At 40.6% G+C, this 19253-nt stretch overlaps 1 protein-coding gene across 1 annotated transcript in view; it reads left to right on the forward strand.

Annotated features, from left to right (window-relative positions):
• Positions 1-1229: 1229 nt before the first annotated feature.
• Positions 1230-19253, forward strand: part of CCDC73 (coiled-coil domain containing 73) — a 101180-nt gene continuing 83156 nt past the window's right edge. Inside the window, 2 exon segments of the mRNA XM_056135482.1 lie at positions 1230-1366; positions 8963-9034. Of these exon segments, the coding sequence (XP_055991457.1) occupies positions 1247-1366; positions 8963-9034 (192 nt within the window). The 5' untranslated portion in view covers positions 1230-1246.

The raw sequence follows: 19253 nt of genomic DNA on the forward strand, positions 1-19253 counted from the left end.
CCTTTGGCCTTTCTGACACCCCATAATCTCTGTGCTTGTAGCAGGACTCCAACAATTTAGTACCAATTTTTCCGAGAAATTAAATGGCCCAAAGTTAGGTATGTAGGAGCCACACCCACAACCACCTCTGGCTCACCCATGCAAGCTCATTTATTGGCCTGGCTCCAGAGACCAAATAATAAATCTCAAAGAGATCAAAAGCTGCAGTTAATTTCTGACCAGTAAAAGACTGAATAGAACGGGATAGATTGGAGGGATGGGTTTACCTGGTTCCTGCCCAAGCAGAGCCCTCGGAGCCTCTTGCTCCCACAATCCAAATTGCTGCCATTTCCCTGGCTGGACTCCACTGTCTTTTTTGGGTCACACCCAGCGAAGCTCAGGGGTTACTCCTGGCTCTGCACTCAGGAATTACTCATGGTGGTGCTTGGGGGTCCATATGGGATGCGGGGGATTGAATTCTGGTTGGCCGCCTGCAAGGCAAACACCCTATCAGCTGTACTATCACTCCAGCCCCGGAACCATATATTTTTAAAAGCTTTCCCAATTAAAGACAGACTGATGAGTGGGAGGAAAATGGGGGGAGAGAGAAAATTGGTGTAGGGAAGTGGGCACTAGTGAAGGGATTGGTGTTGAAACAATGTATGCCTGAAACCCAATCATGAATAACTTTGTAATTTCACTTTCACTAATACAAAAAAGAAGACAAGCCCTCCTTTTAAACATTTTGGGTTGAAAGAATGTATTGATAATAGTTAATATTCATACATCCTTAAAAATGCTTTAAGACAAGTTTAGGAAGCACAATGTCTTTCTTAACCTTGGCATGATGCAGTTAGTTAGTGAAAGGTCACACCTTGTCTATAACATTAAAAATCTAGCTTTTTAGAAATAGGTGTTTGGGGATGAAAATTTTAGTCCTTGAGAGTACTAAGATAAAAGAAAAAAATCACAAGATGCAGAGAAGTAGAAGAATATTATTGTGGCAAATGTTTTGTGTATCAAGACTGAAATATGAGTGGTGACAAAACTCTTATACAATATTGAACCTGGGAGATTATATGTTACAGGCTATTACATTTTTGTGGCAATTTTTTTGGTAGCAATTTTTGGTAATTTTGTGATCAGTTATGTTTTTGTGCTTTTACTTAAAAAACCCAGATTAATGGTTTTTATTTAAAATATTTAATATTAAAAGAATAAAATAATATTACAGGAAATAAATAATAATATGGAGCCCAATCTTCAGATGGAACCATCATCATCTAACTTTGCTCTTCAAAGTTCTTCAGAGACATTATTTTCTATTCAATTACTGGATTTCAAAACCAGCTTACTGGAAGTATTAGAAGAATTACGTATGAGAAGGGTAAGTGTTTTAATTTTTTTTTTAAATCAGAGAATTTGATTTTTAATTCTTTTTCCTTTGGTATGTTTATCTAAAGAAAAATAAGGCCTAACCCATAACAGTCCAAATACTGAATTAAAGAGAAAAGAACAAATTTAAGTGACTTCAAGGAATGAGAAAGAAGGATAATTTATGAACAAATTAAGAACAATACATTTTTGACTATAAATACTTGATATAACAGCTTATAATTTTTTTGTGCTTTGGAATGAATAGATAACAACAATTATACAATGTTAATGAAGAGCTTTTATTCAGAATAATTTTTTTAAGTTAAGAGGTTGATGAATATGCATGATAATACTCATTTATGGAATAAAGAAACAAAACAAGGAACAAAATAACCAAATCAACCTTTGATTCAGATCATAAAATTGTTGCCACTTGAGATTGTGTGACACAAAGAATGTAAGTGAATGGAATTCAGCACTTTGATGATGAGCATCCTATAACAATTTACTATAATAAGGTTTACTTTAACAGGTGGGAAAAACACTTCTGAAACATATGCAATAATGTGTATTAATGTTACCTCAATCAAAAATTGTAAAAAGAAATATATACCTATGAAATATTTAATAATGAAGCACTAAAATTAGCTCTGGTGCAAATTAAATACCCCTTTGTAGTTATAATGTATATAAATATATCTACATTATATATAATTTATAATTTATGAATTACACAAATTATGTAAAATATTATATACATTCCTTAATTCTCATGGAAAACTGATAAAATAGGAATTATCCACATTGCAAAGGTAATATTTTAATGTTTTTCTGTTATATTAGAATTTTAATCTAACTTTATTAAAATTTAATCTATTAAAATTATTTGTTGTTTTGTTGAAACTTTAAATTTTTATCTTCATTCTACAAACTGTTTTGCAAGTTATTAATTCTTACTAAATTGTCAGTGAGCAAAAATATCAATTTATTAATAAAATCCTATATGTAACTTCAATGAAGTATCCAAGAATATAGAACCTAGGAAATTGTTTATTTTTTATTTGATGCCTTAGGACTACAAGGATTTAAGTGTTTTTACAAAAACAATAAAAGAGGAGTAATTTGATGGTTTATTTACTCTTTATAACCTTTAGGAAGTGTCATGCTTTTTTAAAAGTGCTTGCTCCAGGCTGTAGTTTTACAAGATGGGCTGTATTGGTCAGGCCTCTTCAATTCTTGACCCTGAACAGATTTAGGGACATAATACATAGATAAAGCAAGCACTAGTCTAAGCAGCCCAAAATGTAACTGGGTACTTTTATTTTCCTTTAAAACTCATAATTCACCTCCTACGAAATTGCCCACTTTAGTTTCTCATGTTTATAATAAAATAATATTTTCAGATAGTTTTTCTGATTAACTACAAAGTATTTGAGATAATTATCTCTAATATACATATGATAACCTAAAAGTTTATTTTAAAAATTGATTTCCCAATTAATATTTAAACCACTGCTTTTACACTAGTCAGTGTAATCAGTTAAAGATTTATTAAATAAGAAAATATTAATATTAAAATGTTCATAGCAATTCTTAAATTCTTTTGTTTTTCCATTTAACAATTATTTCTATTTCTTGTTTAGAAATGTTCTATGAAACCATCAAAATGTACTTGCATATTTGAAATAAGTAATATAATAATTTAGAATGATTTTCTAACTTTTCTGGGACATAGAGATTAAATTCTGAAGTTTTAGAAGAAGAGGAGTATAACTATTCATACTGTCTATACCACCTGATGTCTTTTAATGGTGATACAATGGCCTATTCAACAGATTTAGAAACTGATTATCTAGATTCAAATACTGGCCCTGCTGTTTACTTGTTATGTGACTTTTAGGCAAGTTATTTAATAACCCAATTTTCTCATTTATAAAATGGTAATAGCAAAATGATCACCTTATGCAATTATATATGGGATTGTATTAATTAGTACATAAGTGCTTTGAATTGGTATATAAATAAGAGTTAACTATCAGAACTCACTTTTACCTCTGAAACAGAAGTGTACAACTAGACCCAGACAAGGAAAATAGTAACTTTAGTTTTAGTTCAACTAATTTATGAAGATATGCATGTTTTTCTTTTTTTTAAATGCATATTTTTCTTTAGGAAGAAAAAGCACATTCCCTTTTCCTCCCTCCCAAATGAACATAGACATCTGTTTTTTCTTTTGTAATATGCTTTATTTTGGTTGACTGGGAGAGTGGGGATGCCTTCCAAGTGGTGATAAGAAGGTCCAAGGACGCTTTCAAACCTGAGTCGGCCTCAGGCAAGGCAAGTGCCTTACCCACTGTACTATTTCTCTGGCCCCCAAAATAGTCAAGGCTTTAAAGCCCAAGGGAAATTATTTAGGTAATGGTAAAATAGAAAAGTAGCACTGTAGCACTGTCTTCCCATTGTTCATCGATTTGATCGAGCGGGCACCAGTAACGTCTCCATTGTGAGACTTGTTAGTTTTTGGCATATGTGTACATCATGGGTAGCTTGCCAGGCTCTGCCATGTGGATGGGATACTCTCGGTAGTTTGCTGGTCTCTCCAAGAGGGATGGAGAAATCGAACCCGGGCCGGCCATGTGCAAGGCAGATGCCCTACGTGCTGTGCTGTTGCTCTAGCCCAAAATAGAAAAGTAGGTAGAATTATAGTCCTAGATGATATTGCCGAGCCACTGGAAGTCAGTTAATCAATTAGAGGCACTCTACATGTAGTTCTTTCTTTTTTCACACCCAGTAGTGCTCAGGGTTGGAAGTTCATTTCATTCTATACTGTATGTGTTGTTTCATTCTTTTCTTGTTTGAAGCTTTTTTGTTTTGTTGTGTTTTGTTTTGTTTTGCATGGGTGGGGGACAGACCAGCAGTGCTCAGGGTTTACACTTGGCTCTGTGCTCAGGGATTACTCCTGGCTGGGTTAGGGGACCATACGGGGTGCTATGGATCTACCCCAAGTCAGCTGAGTACAAATCAAAAACCATATACCAATCCACTGTAATATCATTTCAGACCCCAGATTTTAGAGTTTTTCTAGAAAGATCTGTGAATCTTAAACATTTTCCCACATAATTGAGATTTTGCTTCTGTCTTGCAGCTCCTTCTGTTCCTTCCATACTTCCTTCTTTCCTTCCTTTCTTCCTTCCCTTTGCTGTTAAATAAGAATGATGACAGTAGATATCCCTCTTCCTTATACTTGACCTTAGAACATTCAGTCTTTTTTTCGTTTTATAAAGTTGTTCATGATTTAATACATTCAATATTTCAACACCAATCCCACCAACAGTGCACTTTCCCACAATCATTATTTCCAATTTTCCCAACCACCCCTCAATCCTGCCCCTATAGCTGGCCCTGAATAATTTATTTTATAATGCTGGTTGTAATTTGCTAAAAGTTATTAAGAAATGTTTCCTTAGAAGAAGTTGTGGCTATTATTGTATCTCATCATAGAGCCATTAAGGTTTTGTAGAAGAGATTACTAACATGTTGTTACCAGTTAAACCTTGTGTAGAACATTCAGTCCCTAGGTTTGCTCTTCAAGCCTGTGTTCTCCTTTAAACATGCATTTCACTTGCTTGTCTCTGTTTCTTTGCTTACTTATTTCTACTCTGGAGAAGCCTGTGTTTTCTCTCAAAGATGTACTTCTCTGTTTCCCTCATATCTTTCTAAATAAGTTTCAATAAAAACTACCTTGCTTTGTCAAAAAAATAACATTCAGTTTTTAATTATTAAATATTGTACTAAACATAGTGTTTCCATAAATATCTTTTATCACATTGAGGTAATTACTTTATTCCTAAGAACTTTTAAATTTTTATTTTATTTTAATTATTTATTGCTTTTTCTTTTTAGGTCACACCTGGTAATGCTCAGGGCTCATGCTTGAGCATCAAATTCCTGGCTCATGCACTCAGGAATTACTCCTGAAGGTGCTCAGGGGACCATATGGGATGCTGGGAATCGAACCCGGGTTGGCCGCATGCAAGACAAATGCCATACCCACTGTGCTATTGCTCCAGCCCCAGAACTTTTTATTTTGTCATGAGTAGAGGTTAAATTTTGTCAGATGCATTTGTTAGTTGATATGGTTGTGTGATTTTTCTTTTTTAGCATATTGATATGGTAAATTACATCAACTGTTGAATCAGATTTGCATACCTAGAACAAGGTATGCAAATCAGGATATGTTGTATATTTTTTAATGCATCATTGATTTCTGTTTGCTAATGCATTGTTAAGGCTTTTCCACTAGAAATTGTGAGATATTTAATTTTTTTTATCTGTACCTGGTTTTATCATCACAGCGAACAGGTTTTGTTTAATTAGAACTTGCTCTCTCCTCTTTTATTTTGTATAATATACTTGCATAGACATGGTGTTCATTTTTCCTTATTAAAATTTTGTTTTATTGAATCACAGTGAAATTCAACAAAAATTGCAAGGTTGTTCATGATTGTGTTTCAGTTTTATAATGTTCCAACACCCATCGCTTACTAGTGTATATTTACCACCACCAGTGCCCCCAGTTTTCCTCCCTAATTCTTCCTTATTTGACAGAACTCTCCAGTGAAATTCTCTGGACCTGGAGGCTTCAGGGAGGAGCTTGTAAATGAATGATTATTGGACTGTTTAGATTAGTCATATAATCCGTTTTTGTTGTCAGGGGGAGTTGTTGCAGCACACTCAGCAGTGTCAGGGATCACTCCTGGCAGGCTCAGGAGACCATATGGGGTGCTGGGTATCAAAGCTGGATCAATCACATGCAAGGCAAGTGCCCTACCTGCTGTACTATCAGTCTGGTCCACTTATATAATTGGTCGCGTGCAAGGCAAATGCCCTACCTGCTGAGCTATCACTCCAGCCCCCTCAACTTAAGTTCTAACAGTAGTTTCAGATTCCTCTGGTGACATCTGAAATTATGGTGTGAGCTAATAAGGTATATTAAATAATTTTAAACCAAGTCAAGAGGGTCTTTGTAAATAACTGTTTTCTGCTTGGTTCTCAACTTCTCTTTTCAAAATTGGCTATTCCCTTTGTGCTGTATATCAAGGGAGTCTGTCCTCAATATTTATTTTCCTGTTCTTTTCCCTTGATGTTTGTTATTTGGGTAGTAATGGCAGTTGGAGGAAAAGGGACATATTCTGAAATTCTTATTAATCTTCAATGTTAGGTTAACATAAATTTCAGGGGTGAGTTCTTCACAAGCGTTCTGATCCCTCCTTCATATTTCTTTTAATTTATTTTTTTTTGTTTTTGTAGGAGTACTGCTATTTATTCAGCCCCCGATTAGCTGATTGAATTGGGCATGAACTCCACCTTAATTTTTAAGTTTTTATATTTATTTATTGAATCACTGTGGGAAAAGTTACTAAGCTTTCAGGTTTAAGTCTTGGTCATACAATGATCAAACACCTTTCCCTTCACCAGTACTCATTTTTCACCACCAAGAACCCCAGTATACCCCCGCTCCAACCCCTCCAAATGCCTGTGAGACAGATGATTTCTACTTAACTCTTCTCTACATTGATTACATTCATTATTTCGACAAAAGATGCACAATTATTGTTTAGAATTTCCCCCCAAACAATCAGTATTGCTGAAAAGGCATTGTGAAATATTTTGTTTTCTATAGCTGGTTATGAGAATCATATAATGTTATGTGGCCACGATTTTGGATTTCTGCAAAGAGCCAGATAATTACGAGATTGGTTTCTGTGTGTCTGGTGTTATGGCCATGCTGGAGAGCTGCTCGTTGGGGGTAACTTGTGACCTCGGTAGGGCATGAAGGATGTGCCAATACTGCTCCCCTTCCCCCTTCCCATGAGACTGCAGTTGCCCCGTCACCACTGGCTCATACCTGGCTTTCCTATAAACTCTGAGGCGGCGGCCACCTCGCTGCCAGGTGGGGGAAAGGCGGAAGGGAGCAACACCCTTTCCCTCCTGGGGAGGCATGGCACTGTAGTTTAATGCATGGTCCATTCACTTTTCTGCCGCAAGCTTCCGGGCTCTGGATTAAGTCCTTTTGCCTCTGGAGCCATGGCCGTGCCAGAGAGCCGCTTGTGGAGGGTAACTCGTGATCTCAGTAGGGCGTGAAGGATGAGCCGGTACCGCCCCCCTTCCCATGAGACTGCAGTTGCCCCGTCACCGCTGGCTCATATCTGGCTTTCAATAAGCCCTGAGCTGGCGGCCACCTTGTATGCAGTCCCAATGCATTTCTGCCAAAAGCCACTGGGTTTCAAAATTTGTTTCTGAGTCTCCGGTATCATGGCTATTAATCAGCTCGATCAGGAGCCAGAGAGGCTGTTTATAGGAAGCGACTCGGGGTCTCATTGGGATGGGGAGAAAGAGTTGGCTCCACCCCCTTGTGGTGAGGCCCCGTGTGTCTCGTCACTGCAGGCCCAAACCTGACTATCCAGTGGCCTCTGGAGGATGGCGGTCACCAGGCCACCAGGGGGAACAGGCCAAGGTATGAAACCTATTCCCACCCTGAGTGGCCCAGTGCCAGTAACCTACTGCAGGAACAGGACGCATTTCTGCCAAAAGCCTTTAGGTTCCAAGATTCGTTCTGAGACTCTGGGATTATGGCCATTAAGCAGTTCGATTAGGAACCAGAGAGGTCATGCCTCCAATTATATAGCTGAGCCGGAGGTGGTTTGTGGGTGTGTCTCCCACATACCTAACTTTTGGCCGTGTACTTTCTTGGTAAACTTTGCCCCAAGTTTTTGGGGTCTGGCCAAAGGCACAGCAGTTAATTTTAGGGTATCTGAAAGTCTGACGTTGCCATCAGGCTGCTGGTGCACTCACCTCACAGGTACAGATTGACCTGCTGGCAGCACCATACCCCCCCCCTTTATATTTAATGTTGGTTTTAATATGTATCCGTCTTCTTTTTCCAGCGATAAAGCTATTATTTATTTGCTTTACCAGTTTTCCTTTTGTAGTAGCAGTGGGTTTCCACAGGTGCTCTCATACATTGCACTTTCCCCTGAATGAAAACTTTTTTTAGTGGGAGTATAGAAGACAGGTCTGTGTAAATAGAACATTTCATAACACCTCTGGAACCAAGAGACACTGCATTTCCTTGCCTTAGCACTGAACCATCAGGATGTCCTGAGTATAGCCAGGAGTGGCTATACTTCCAGCCCTCACCCCCAACATGTTGGGGGAGACATTCCCCCAAAGGAAAAGACTTATAGAGGATATAAATCTTATTTCTAGAATTCCCTGATGTCTCCCAGTCTTAAACAATCTACAGTCTGCTATACTTAAATAAGTCTAGCAATTTATTTAAGGACTTATGGCTATTTTCTTACTACGATACAATCACTTAAGTCCCAGGTAAGCAAATGCTCTGTTTCTTCAGGCACTTGTCTCTATAGAGATTTAGGGTTACTTAATTTATATAAGATCTTCATTCTCTTATGGGTTTGTCTGTTTATTTCATAACTCATCTGTTTTTTGTTGTGAATGTGGTAGGATAAAAGTCTCTCTAGAGTCTTGAGAAAAAATTAAAGTGAAATTATTTTTCTAGAATTTTTTCTTCTTTTTTACATAGGAAGCAGAAACTCAATATGAAGAGCAAATTGGTAAAATTATTGTGGAAACACAAGAACTAAAATGGCAAAAGGTCAGTAATTTTTCCCTTAAATCAGCATTTTTAACTTCTACTTAAGAATTTTTTTATATCTTTATTGCAAAGTTAGTTTAAATTTATTTTTGCTTTGTTTTTGGGGGGTCACACCCACTGATGCAAAGGGGTTACTCCTGGCTCTGTACTCAGGAATCACTCCTGGTGGTACTTGGGGGACCATATGGGATGGTCGGAATTGAACGTGGGTTTCCGCATGCAAGGCAAACACCCTATCTGCTGTGTTATTGCTCCAGCCTCCAGTTTAAATTTTTTTAAATATATTTGGGGGATGATGTATCATTTTATTCTATTTGTTGTATTTCATTTCGGGGGGAGGGGACTCATAAACATTGTTCAGGGGCCCCTGGGGACACTTTCAGCAGTTATCAGCCTTGTGGTATAAAACTGACAGTACTTTGGGCCTGTTGCTGCTTGGGCCCAGTGTTGCTCAGGTAGCCACTGGTACATGAGATTTAATTGGAAACTTGTACATACAAGACCTGAGTTCCAGTCCTTTGAGCTACCTCCTAGTTCCTCCCAGCCCCTATTTCATCTTTTGTGTGTATGTTGGGAGGAGCAGGGGGTTGGCCTCCTTAGGGCCGCCTCCCTAGAAATTCTGGGAAGGACAGGATTCACTCCTGGAGATACTCAGCTGGGCTGTGTGGGCCTTATTTTTTGGCACTCTGGGAGACCATTCAGTGCTGGGGAATAAACTTGGGACCTAACACATGCCTTACATCCACTCCATCCTATTGAGTTTTCTCACCCGTGTATCATTTTAAACAAAGCCTTAGGTAAAGAGTTACACCTGTTAATCTTTCAGCATCTGTACCGCAAAGCATAAAGCCCAAAAGGGGATCGAGAGAGAGACAGAGAGAGAGGAAGGGGAAGAGAGAGGGAGGGAGGGAAGGAGGAAAGGAAGAAGGGAGGGAGGGAAGGAAGAAGGGAAGGAGGGAGGGGAAAAGAGAGGGAGGGAGGGAAGGAGGAAAGGAAGGAGGGAGGGGAAAAGAGAGGGAGGGAGGGAGGGAGGGAGGGAGGAAGGAAGGAAGGAAGGAAGGAAGGAAGGAAGGAAGGAAGGAAGGCAGGAAGGAAGGAAGGAAAAAAATGCCTGCCATAGAAGCAGGCAGAATGGGGTGGGGAGCAGGAGGGAAACTTGGAACATTGATTGTGGGAGATGTACACTGATGAAGGAATGAGGTGTTGGAACATTATATGACTGAAAACCAATGATGATGCATAGTTTGTAACTGTGTCTCACTGATTCAATTAAAAAAATAAAACAAAATTTTTTTAAGAAGTGAATTCTCAGAATAGCAATTTTCCCTGGAATTATAGACTATAGTCAAATAAAAATATAGTATATTACCAGATTTTATCCTAGCTCTAATCTTAGCTGTGTGTGTGTTGGGGAAGGAGTGGCGGGGGATGGTGTGGGGCTTGGGGGCGTGAGAGGACTGGCAGGGTGTCATAACCTGAGCTGAAGGCTCACTTATGCAAGGTAGTTGCTCTGCTACTGAGCCAGGTCTCTGAGCCTTAAAAAGCTGTGTCGATAGCTTCTCTTGCCTTTTTCCAAAGTAATCTTACAACTAAAAATTGAAAGTTTAGCAAGTGACCTCTGTTCTCATTATTTGAAAATATTTTACTTGGAGGTAACATCAGAATTAAAATTCAGGTGTTTGGGGATAAATCATACAAGAAATGAAAGGAATTTTGAGGTCAAACAGATCCACGAGACTGTGTAGAATATGGTGGTCAAATGAGAATTCCATCTTTTGAAAGAAAGGTTGGAAACAAGAGGCTTGTCTGTGGAGAAAGAAAACAGGTCAACACCAAGCATAACCTAAAGCTCCAAGGAGATTCAAAATGTCTAGACATATTTTGATTTTGAAGAGAGTCACAAGTATAAAATTGCCAAAATCCTTAAGTTGATCAGTAGATTTAATACAGTCGGAGCAGATTGAACAATTTTGTGCTGAGGCTTGAGGATGTTGCAGTGCTGCTGGAGACTTGTGCCAGGGACCACCTGTGCCACCCTACAGTTTTGGGGGGTCTGTAGGCCAGACCCAGAATTTCTTGGAGGTTTCTAGGACTATATAATCCCTATCTTTCTATGTTGATTCTCTTATCTCTTACAAATTCTTAGTCTGTGAATTACTTCTTTACTTTATAATGTCTTTTATGCATGGGAATTTTAGCTTTCATTAAATCCAGTTTTTCCATATTTTTTTACCTATGCTTTTCGTATTTTTCAAGAAATCGTTGCCAGTTAGACAAGAAAGAGATATTAAGGGGATCCATATTGGAAAAAGAAGCCAAATTATCACTATACTATTATACTTATTAACCTTTAAGACTTTTAGAAAAAACAAATCTCTAAAGTGGCATGGTACAAAATCAAAACACATAAAGCTGTCGCATTTCTCATGCAAGCAATGTAAAAGAGAGAGATTTTTTAAAATTAATTTTTATTAGTGAAACACCATGAGGTACAGTTGTAGACTTACAAATTTTTGTGCTTGGGTTTCAATTATACAATGATCAAATACCCATCCCTCCACCAGTGCCCATTTTCCACCACCATGGATCCCAGTATCCCTCCCATCCCCATCCCCCCCCATCCTACCCGGCCTCTGTGGCAGGGCATTCCCTTTTGTTAAGAGAGTAAAGTAAGTAAGTAAGTAAAGGCCCTCCCGTTGATCGTCGATTTGCTCGAGCGGGCCCAGTAACATCTCCATTGGAGACTTTGTTGTTACTGTGTTTGGCACATTGAATACTCTCGGTAGCTTGCCGGGCTCTCCGAGAGGGGCAGAGGAATCGAACTCAGGTCGGCCATGTTGGCCGCTTGTAAGGCGAACGCCCTACCACTGTGCTATCGCTCCAGCCCTTGTTAAGAGAGAGAATTTTTTAAAAATTCCATTCACGGTATGCTCCCCAAAATCACAACTGGGAATCAAGTTAACAAAAGAGGTAAAAAACTTATACAGCCCATGATCCCAGAGACTCAGAAACAAAGCTTGAAACCTAACGGTTTTTGGCAGAAATGCTTCCAGTTCCTGCGGTAGGTTACAGGCGCTGGGCCACTTCAGGTGGGAATAGGTTTTGTGCCTTGGCCTGTTCCCCCTGGTGGCCCAGTGGCTGCCATCCGCCAGAGGCCACTGGAGAGTCAGGTTTGGGCCCACAGTAACGAGACAGGTAGGGCGTCACGGGATGGGGGTGGAGCCGGCCCTTTCCTCCCCATCCCAACAAGACCCAGAGTCATCACACACGAATGGCCTCTCTGGCTCCTGATGAAGCTGCTTAATGACCATGATCCCAGAGACTCAGAAACAAATCTTGAAACCCAGCGGCATCTGGACCCTGCAGTAGGTTATGTCGCCAGGCCACCCCAGGGGGGAAAGGATGCTGTCCCTCCACCAGCTCCCCCTTGGTGGCTCGGTGGCCGCCATCCTCCAGAGGCATTGGGCAATCAGGTTTGAGCCCTCAGTGACGAGACATGTGGGACCTCATGGGATGGGAGTGGTGCCGGCCCTATCCTTCCCGTCCCAACAAGACCCAGAGTTACCGCCCACGAATGGCCTTTCTGGCTCCTGATCAAGCTGCTTAACAGCCATGATCCAAGAGACTCAGGAACAGATCTGAACCCAGCAGGTTTTGGCATAAATCCCTCCAAGATTTAACTGTAAAAATTTCAAATTTCAAAATCATGCACCCACTACTGCAGTCATGCGACATCATAAGTTATTCATAACCAGCAATAGAAAACAAATTGTCTACTGTTGCCTTTTCAGCAGATCTGAATGTTGGAGTAAAATCCCAAATAATAATGGTGGGTCTGGTGTCAAAGTATTGAATGTAATCAAAGTAGAGAGAGAGTAATGTGGAAATCTTCTGCCTCACAGCTGGGGGAGGGTGTGGGATGGGGGGTATACTGGGGTTTTGGAGGGTGGAGAATGGGCACTGGTGAAGGGACAGGTGTTTCATTGTATGACCGAGAATTAAACCCAAAAGCTTTGTAACTGCTCTCACGGTGATTCAATAAATAAAATTATAAAAAATGAAAAAAAAAGCTTCTTACAAAGAAACCACTATTAAAAGAAAAGAAAACACAAGGAAATGGTAATAAATACACCCTGTTTATAGATGGAAGATTAACATTGTCAAAATGACCATCTTAGCTAAAGCACTATACAGATTCAATACAGTCCCCATCAAAATTACCATGGCATTTTTTTTTTAGGACCTGGGCCAAATGCTGTTAAATTTTATTTAGAATAATAAAACTCCTAGTTTTATTAGAGTAGCCAACAATCACTTTATCACTTGATCACTAGACATCCCGATTTTTTCATTGATTTTCTCAAGTGGGCACCAGTAAAATCTTCATTTGTCCCTGTTGCGTGCTAGTGTAGCCCAGTGGCATCTGCTCGCTCCAGAAACATGAAGAGCCTCAAACTGTTTGTTCAGGGTCTTGACAAAGAAGTCTGACCATCTCGCAGGTGGGCGGCTACGCGATCTTTTGATGTCCCGTGGAATCCAGTCGGTAATGGCTCTAGTCCATCAGTCATCTCCAAATTGAATTACATGTCCAGCCCATCTGATTTTCGACGCCTTGGCAACAAGACAGCATCCCCGATTCTCGATTGTCAAACGAGGTCAGAAATCTGGATTCCTTCTCTCATTTGAGTGAAGTGTGATACTCCAAGCATAGTTCTTTTGATTCCTCTTTGGGATACCCTAATAGCGTTCTCATCCTGTTTTTGTAGGGTCCAGGTCTCTGAGGTGTATGTTAATGCAGGAAGAACAGTGGAGTTGAAGAGATGTGCCCAGAGCCAGAGGTTCTTCATCCTCTTAGCTATTTCTTTGATGCTCTTGAAGACGTTCCAAGCCGCTCTCTTCCTCCTGAGCAACTCAGGTGCAAGGTCATTCGTCATGTTGGCTTCTCAACCTAGATACACATAAATGTTGCATTCGGAGATGTTTGTTCCATTGAGAGCAAATGGAGCGTCAGGAACAAGGCTGTTTCTCATAAACATTGTCTTCATAAGATTCAGCTCTAGTCCGACCTTTCCACACTCATGGTCGAGTAAGCCAGCATTTGTGCTGCTTGGCTAATGTTTGGTGTTATTAGAACGATGTCATCAGCAAAGCGGAGGTAGTGTAGTTGCCGACCGTCTATCTTCACTCCCATTCCTTCCCATTCCAGTCGTCGCATGATGTTCTCGAGGGTGGCACCGAAGAGTGAAGAGTTTTGGTGAAATGGTATCACCATGCCAAACCCCTCTCTTGACGTGGATGATCACTTCCTTATAGCATGGTGAGATTCTGGTAGTGAATCCGTAATACAGCTCACGGAGGATCCTGATGTATTGAGTTTGAACACACTGTTTGGCTAGGGCTTCAATGACCGCTTTCATGTCGACAGATCAAAGGCCTTCTTTAAATCAATGAACGTTAGACAGAGCGGCATCTTGAACTCCCGAGAAACCTCAATGAGCTTGGTTATCGTGTGGATATGCTTGATGGTGCTGAATCCTTTGCAGAACCCGGCTTGCTCGCATGGTTGTCCTTCATCTAGTGTTCTGCCAATCCTATTCAGGATGACTTGAGTGAACAGCTTGTAGATGACAGACAACAGGCAGATCGGGCAATAGTTGCCAATGTCGTGGATGTCTCCATTCTTTTACGGTAATACATCCTGCTGGTTTTCCTTGGGATGGAACATTGCATTCAGACACGTAGCGTGTGAAGAGCTGATCCAGCGTATTGATGAGTACTGATGGCAGATTCTTCAGGTGTTCGGGTCTGACCTTGTCTGGGCCGAGTACTGTTCGCTTCTTTACCGACGAAATGGTGTGTCAGATTTCGGAAGGGAGAACATTGGGAATGACATATCCATCCTGCGGAATTTGGTATGTGGGCAGGTAGATGTGGTTTTCGAAGAGATCCGAGTAGAATTCATGGATAATCTTCTCCATTGCCCTTCTGGAAGATGTGGTATATTCATCAGGATATGAGAGGGCAGTCATCTTGGTCTTGTAGTTAGCGAAGGACAGGCGGGCATTGCGAATGCTTTTCCTGGCTTCTGCCGCATCTGCCAGCACTGCTGCTCTTCTCTCTTTAAGGTCTTCCTTTATCGCTTCTCTGCATTGCTTTGTGAGCTCAGACGTTAGCTTGTGGTTGCCTGAGGCTCGCACCAAGCCATGTTGGTGAATGAGCTCGAGAGTTTTTGAACACAGGTGTCTTTTTGTGGCTGTCTCTCTCTCTCAGCATTCCTTGCACAATCATGGAGGTGCTGAACCAGTAGTATTCTTCGTCAGTGTAGTCAATCTAGGCATCTTCCCATGTTGCCACAGTAGTGCCAAAGAGCTCCCAGTTGGTGGTCGTTCTGGGAGTTCTCTTCTTAAACTATGCAGCCCTTTCTCCCTGCTCCGTGAAATAGAATTTTGCATGAAGGAGACGGTGGTCCGATCCTGTTCGGAATTTTGGGACAACGTGACATCAGTCAGGCAAAACTGTCAATTGAATATGATGCGGTCAATTTCGTTGTGGAACCGTCCACTGGGAGACCCCCATGTCCAACGTTTAGATTTGGTCTTCTGGAACTGTGAATTACCATGGATGGTCTTGGTTGACATTGGAAGCATCCATTGAGGACTTGATGGTGCGAGCGTGGAAGATCAAGTACGACATCATTAGTCTGACTGAGACGAGAAGGCATGGATCACATCACGCCATTTTCGACACCGGAGAAGAACTGTTCCTCGGAACATGTGACAAGAGGCGTTGGTGGTCAGTGTCCTTGTCAACACGAACTTGACCATGAGCATTGATTTATTTGAATGCCTAACAACCCGCATCGGATGATTACACTTGAATAGATGTGGCTCACTGCCGGCAGTTTCTATCTTCGTTGTCTATGCACCAACATCCAATTACGATGAAGAAGAAATTGAGAAGTTCTACATTGAGCTGGAGAAGTTACATAAAAAAGACCACACCTTCTACAAGATCATTGTCGGTGATTTTAATGTGAAGATCGGACCGAGATGATCGGCCAAACAACTCCACATTGGGACCCATGGCCTAGAATGGAATGAACAGGGTGACATATAATCAGTATATATATATATATATATATATATATATATATATATATATATACATATACACACACATATATATATATATATACTTGAAAAGAGTCCTTCATCTCTCATCTTCAGGGAAATGCAAATGAAAACAACAACAAGATATCACCTCACACCAAAGAGATAGATATTCACTAAAATGCCAGTGTACATGCGTTGAAATAACAGTCATTTTAGTCCTAATTCGTTTTGGCAGCCTAGTTCGGCCCTGAGATTTTATCAGCCTCTCTTTGCTCATCTTTCTTACTGCTGCCATATTGGGGGCTTTTTCAGGGTCAGGGGAATGAGACCTGAATGTTTGCTGTTTTTGGCATATCAAATACTCCACGGATAGCTTGCTAGACTCTGCCGTGCGGGTGGGATACTCTCTGTAGCTTGCCAGGCTCTCCAAGAGGGTTATAGGCTTATGATTCAAACTATATTTGAGCCCCGTCAAATATGGTGCTAATGATGAAAAATGGGTGTTAAGTGTCTTTTTATGATGTGTTGCGGCCGCGTGATCCAGAAAGTAGCCAGGAGCATGGTGGTGGCTGGGTAGTGGAAGTAGTGGAGTTCGGCCCATAAAGTATTTATCTGACTCTGGCAGGGTGGGTCTTCTGGGTGTGATCTCTGGGTTGCTGGAGATTGATGGAAGCAGGCAGAGGATCATTGTTACTGGGTCCCATTGAGTCTGGAGTCCAAGATCACAAAGTTCCACTTTACCTAGTTCTGTGGGGCTTCACTCATGCGTGAGGCTCGGCCCGAGCAATCCGGAAAGCGACCTGGAGCATGGCGGTGGCTGAGTAGTGGAGGTAGCCACAATACTGGGAAAAAAGAGATGGGAGGCGTTTCTTTCCTCAGCTTTCAATGATAATGCTTTAGAATCTAGATTGTGTGATAGTGGAACAAAGTCACATGCTCAGACCTATGCAATAGAACTGAGAACCTAGGGAGAGACCCTCTGGTATATAGAGAGTTATCTTTTTCAAAGGAGTGAGGTGTATAACATGAAACAAGAAAAATCTCTTCAACAAATTTTGAGAAAACTGGTTAGCCATAAACAAAAAAACACTGTCCTCCCACTGTTCATCGATTTGCTCGAGTGGGTCCAGTAATGTCTCCATTTTTGAGACTTGTTGTTACTGTGTTTGGCATATTGAATATGTCATAGCACAGGTAGCTTGCCTGGCTTTGCCATGCGGGCGAGATACTCTGAATAGCTTGGCAGGCTCTCCGAGAGGGGCAGAAGAATCGAATCTGGTTCGGCCAGGCTCGCAGCATGCAAGGCAAACGCCCTATCGCTGTGCTATCACTCCAGCCACTGGTTAGCCATAAGCAAAAAAAAAAATGAACTTGGACTCCTTTCTCACGTCATATATGAATGTAAATTCAACATGGATTGAGGACCTCAGTATTAGACTAGGATATATAAATTACATCAAGGGATACATAGGCACAACTCTAGATGCTTATAATTTTAACAGCATCCTCTACAATCCAATGCCATTGCTAAGCAAACAGAAGTAAAAGTAAACAAATGGGACTACATGAAATTAAGATTATTCTGCACTGTAAAACAATGACTAGGATAAAAAAAGAACACTCTACAAACTGGAAGAAAATATTTGCTACTACACAACTAATAGGAGCAATGTCCAGGATATATAAAGCCCTCACAAAACTAAACAACAAAAGACCGAACAACCTTATGAAAATGGGGAGAAGAGCTGATCAGATACTTCCTCAAAGAAGACTTACATATAATCAGTATATATATATATATATATATATATATATATATATTTGAAAAGAGTCCTTCATCTCTCATCTTCAGGGAAATGCAAATGAAAACAACAACAAGATATCACCTCACACCAAAGAGATAGATATTCACTAAAATGAATAGAAATAACCAGTGTTTGTGGGGATAAGAGAAAAGTAACCGTTTATCCACTATTGGTACAAATGTTATTTGATTAGTCCTCTATGGAAAACAGCCTGGAGATTTTTAAAAAATTAAAAATTAGACTGCCATGATACTTAGCAATTCTACTTCTTGATATCTACACGAAGAACCCCAAAACTATATTTTAAAAAATATATGTGTATTTATTTGTTCTTTGCAGGGCAATTCACAGTAGTAAAGATTTGGAAACAACCCAAATGCTTACAAACAGATGAGTGGATAAAGATGCTGTGGTTGTGTGTGTGTCTGTGTGTATCTGTGTGTCTGTGTGTATGTATATATATCTCACTAAATGTATTCATTCATTCATTCATCATCCTGTTATTCGTCGATTGCCTCGAGCAGGCCCCAGTAACGTCTCTTTCATCCTAGCCCTGAGATTATATTCAAGGCTCTTTAGGAGAATGAGACCCATCATTGTTACTGGTATTTGGCATATTTGGTGCGCCACGGGGAGTTTGCCAGACTCTGCCCTATGGGCAGGCTATATGCGATAGCCTGCAAGTTTGTCCAGAGTAGGAATGAGATAATAAGATATCATAAAAAGATGTCCTGATAAGATGTTCCGGGAGCTGAATTTTATAGTCTCTGAGTCTTGGCCATTGATGGGATTACACGGCGCCAGGGGGCCAGGTGGTGGGTGTGACCCCCGCCTACTGGAATTTGGAGGATCTGGGTGGAGGATGCTCGACTCCAATTCGAGTAGGCTTGGAGATCTCGGCCCCGGAACCCGCGTGGCTTTGTTCCTCTGCCAGTACCTTCATGTGTACGGAGAGTGGTCTCAGCATGGTGGTGGCTGGTCCTGGAGGTCTTCGGCTGCCGGAGCCCTGGTCGGGGTGGGGAGGAAAGCTCAACCCGCTCCCCTCCAAGGGACCCCAGCCAGGCGCATATAATATGCATATAATATAATATACATATAATATACATATAATAATATACATATAATAATTATTCAACTATAAGAAAAGGTGAAATCATGCAATTCACCGTTCAACACCAATATAAAAAAAAGGTGGAATCATGTAATCTAGTACTACGTGGATGGAACTAGAGGGTATCATTCGGAGTGAAGTCAGTCACAGGGAGAGAAATGAACACAGAATTATCGATCTCATATATGGAA

This window comes from Sorex fumeus, unplaced genomic scaffold, assembly GCF_029834395.1.
Source record: "Sorex fumeus unplaced genomic scaffold, SorFum_2.1 ptg000007l, whole genome shotgun sequence".
Classification (NCBI taxonomy): Eukaryota; Metazoa; Chordata; class Mammalia; order Eulipotyphla; family Soricidae; genus Sorex; species Sorex fumeus.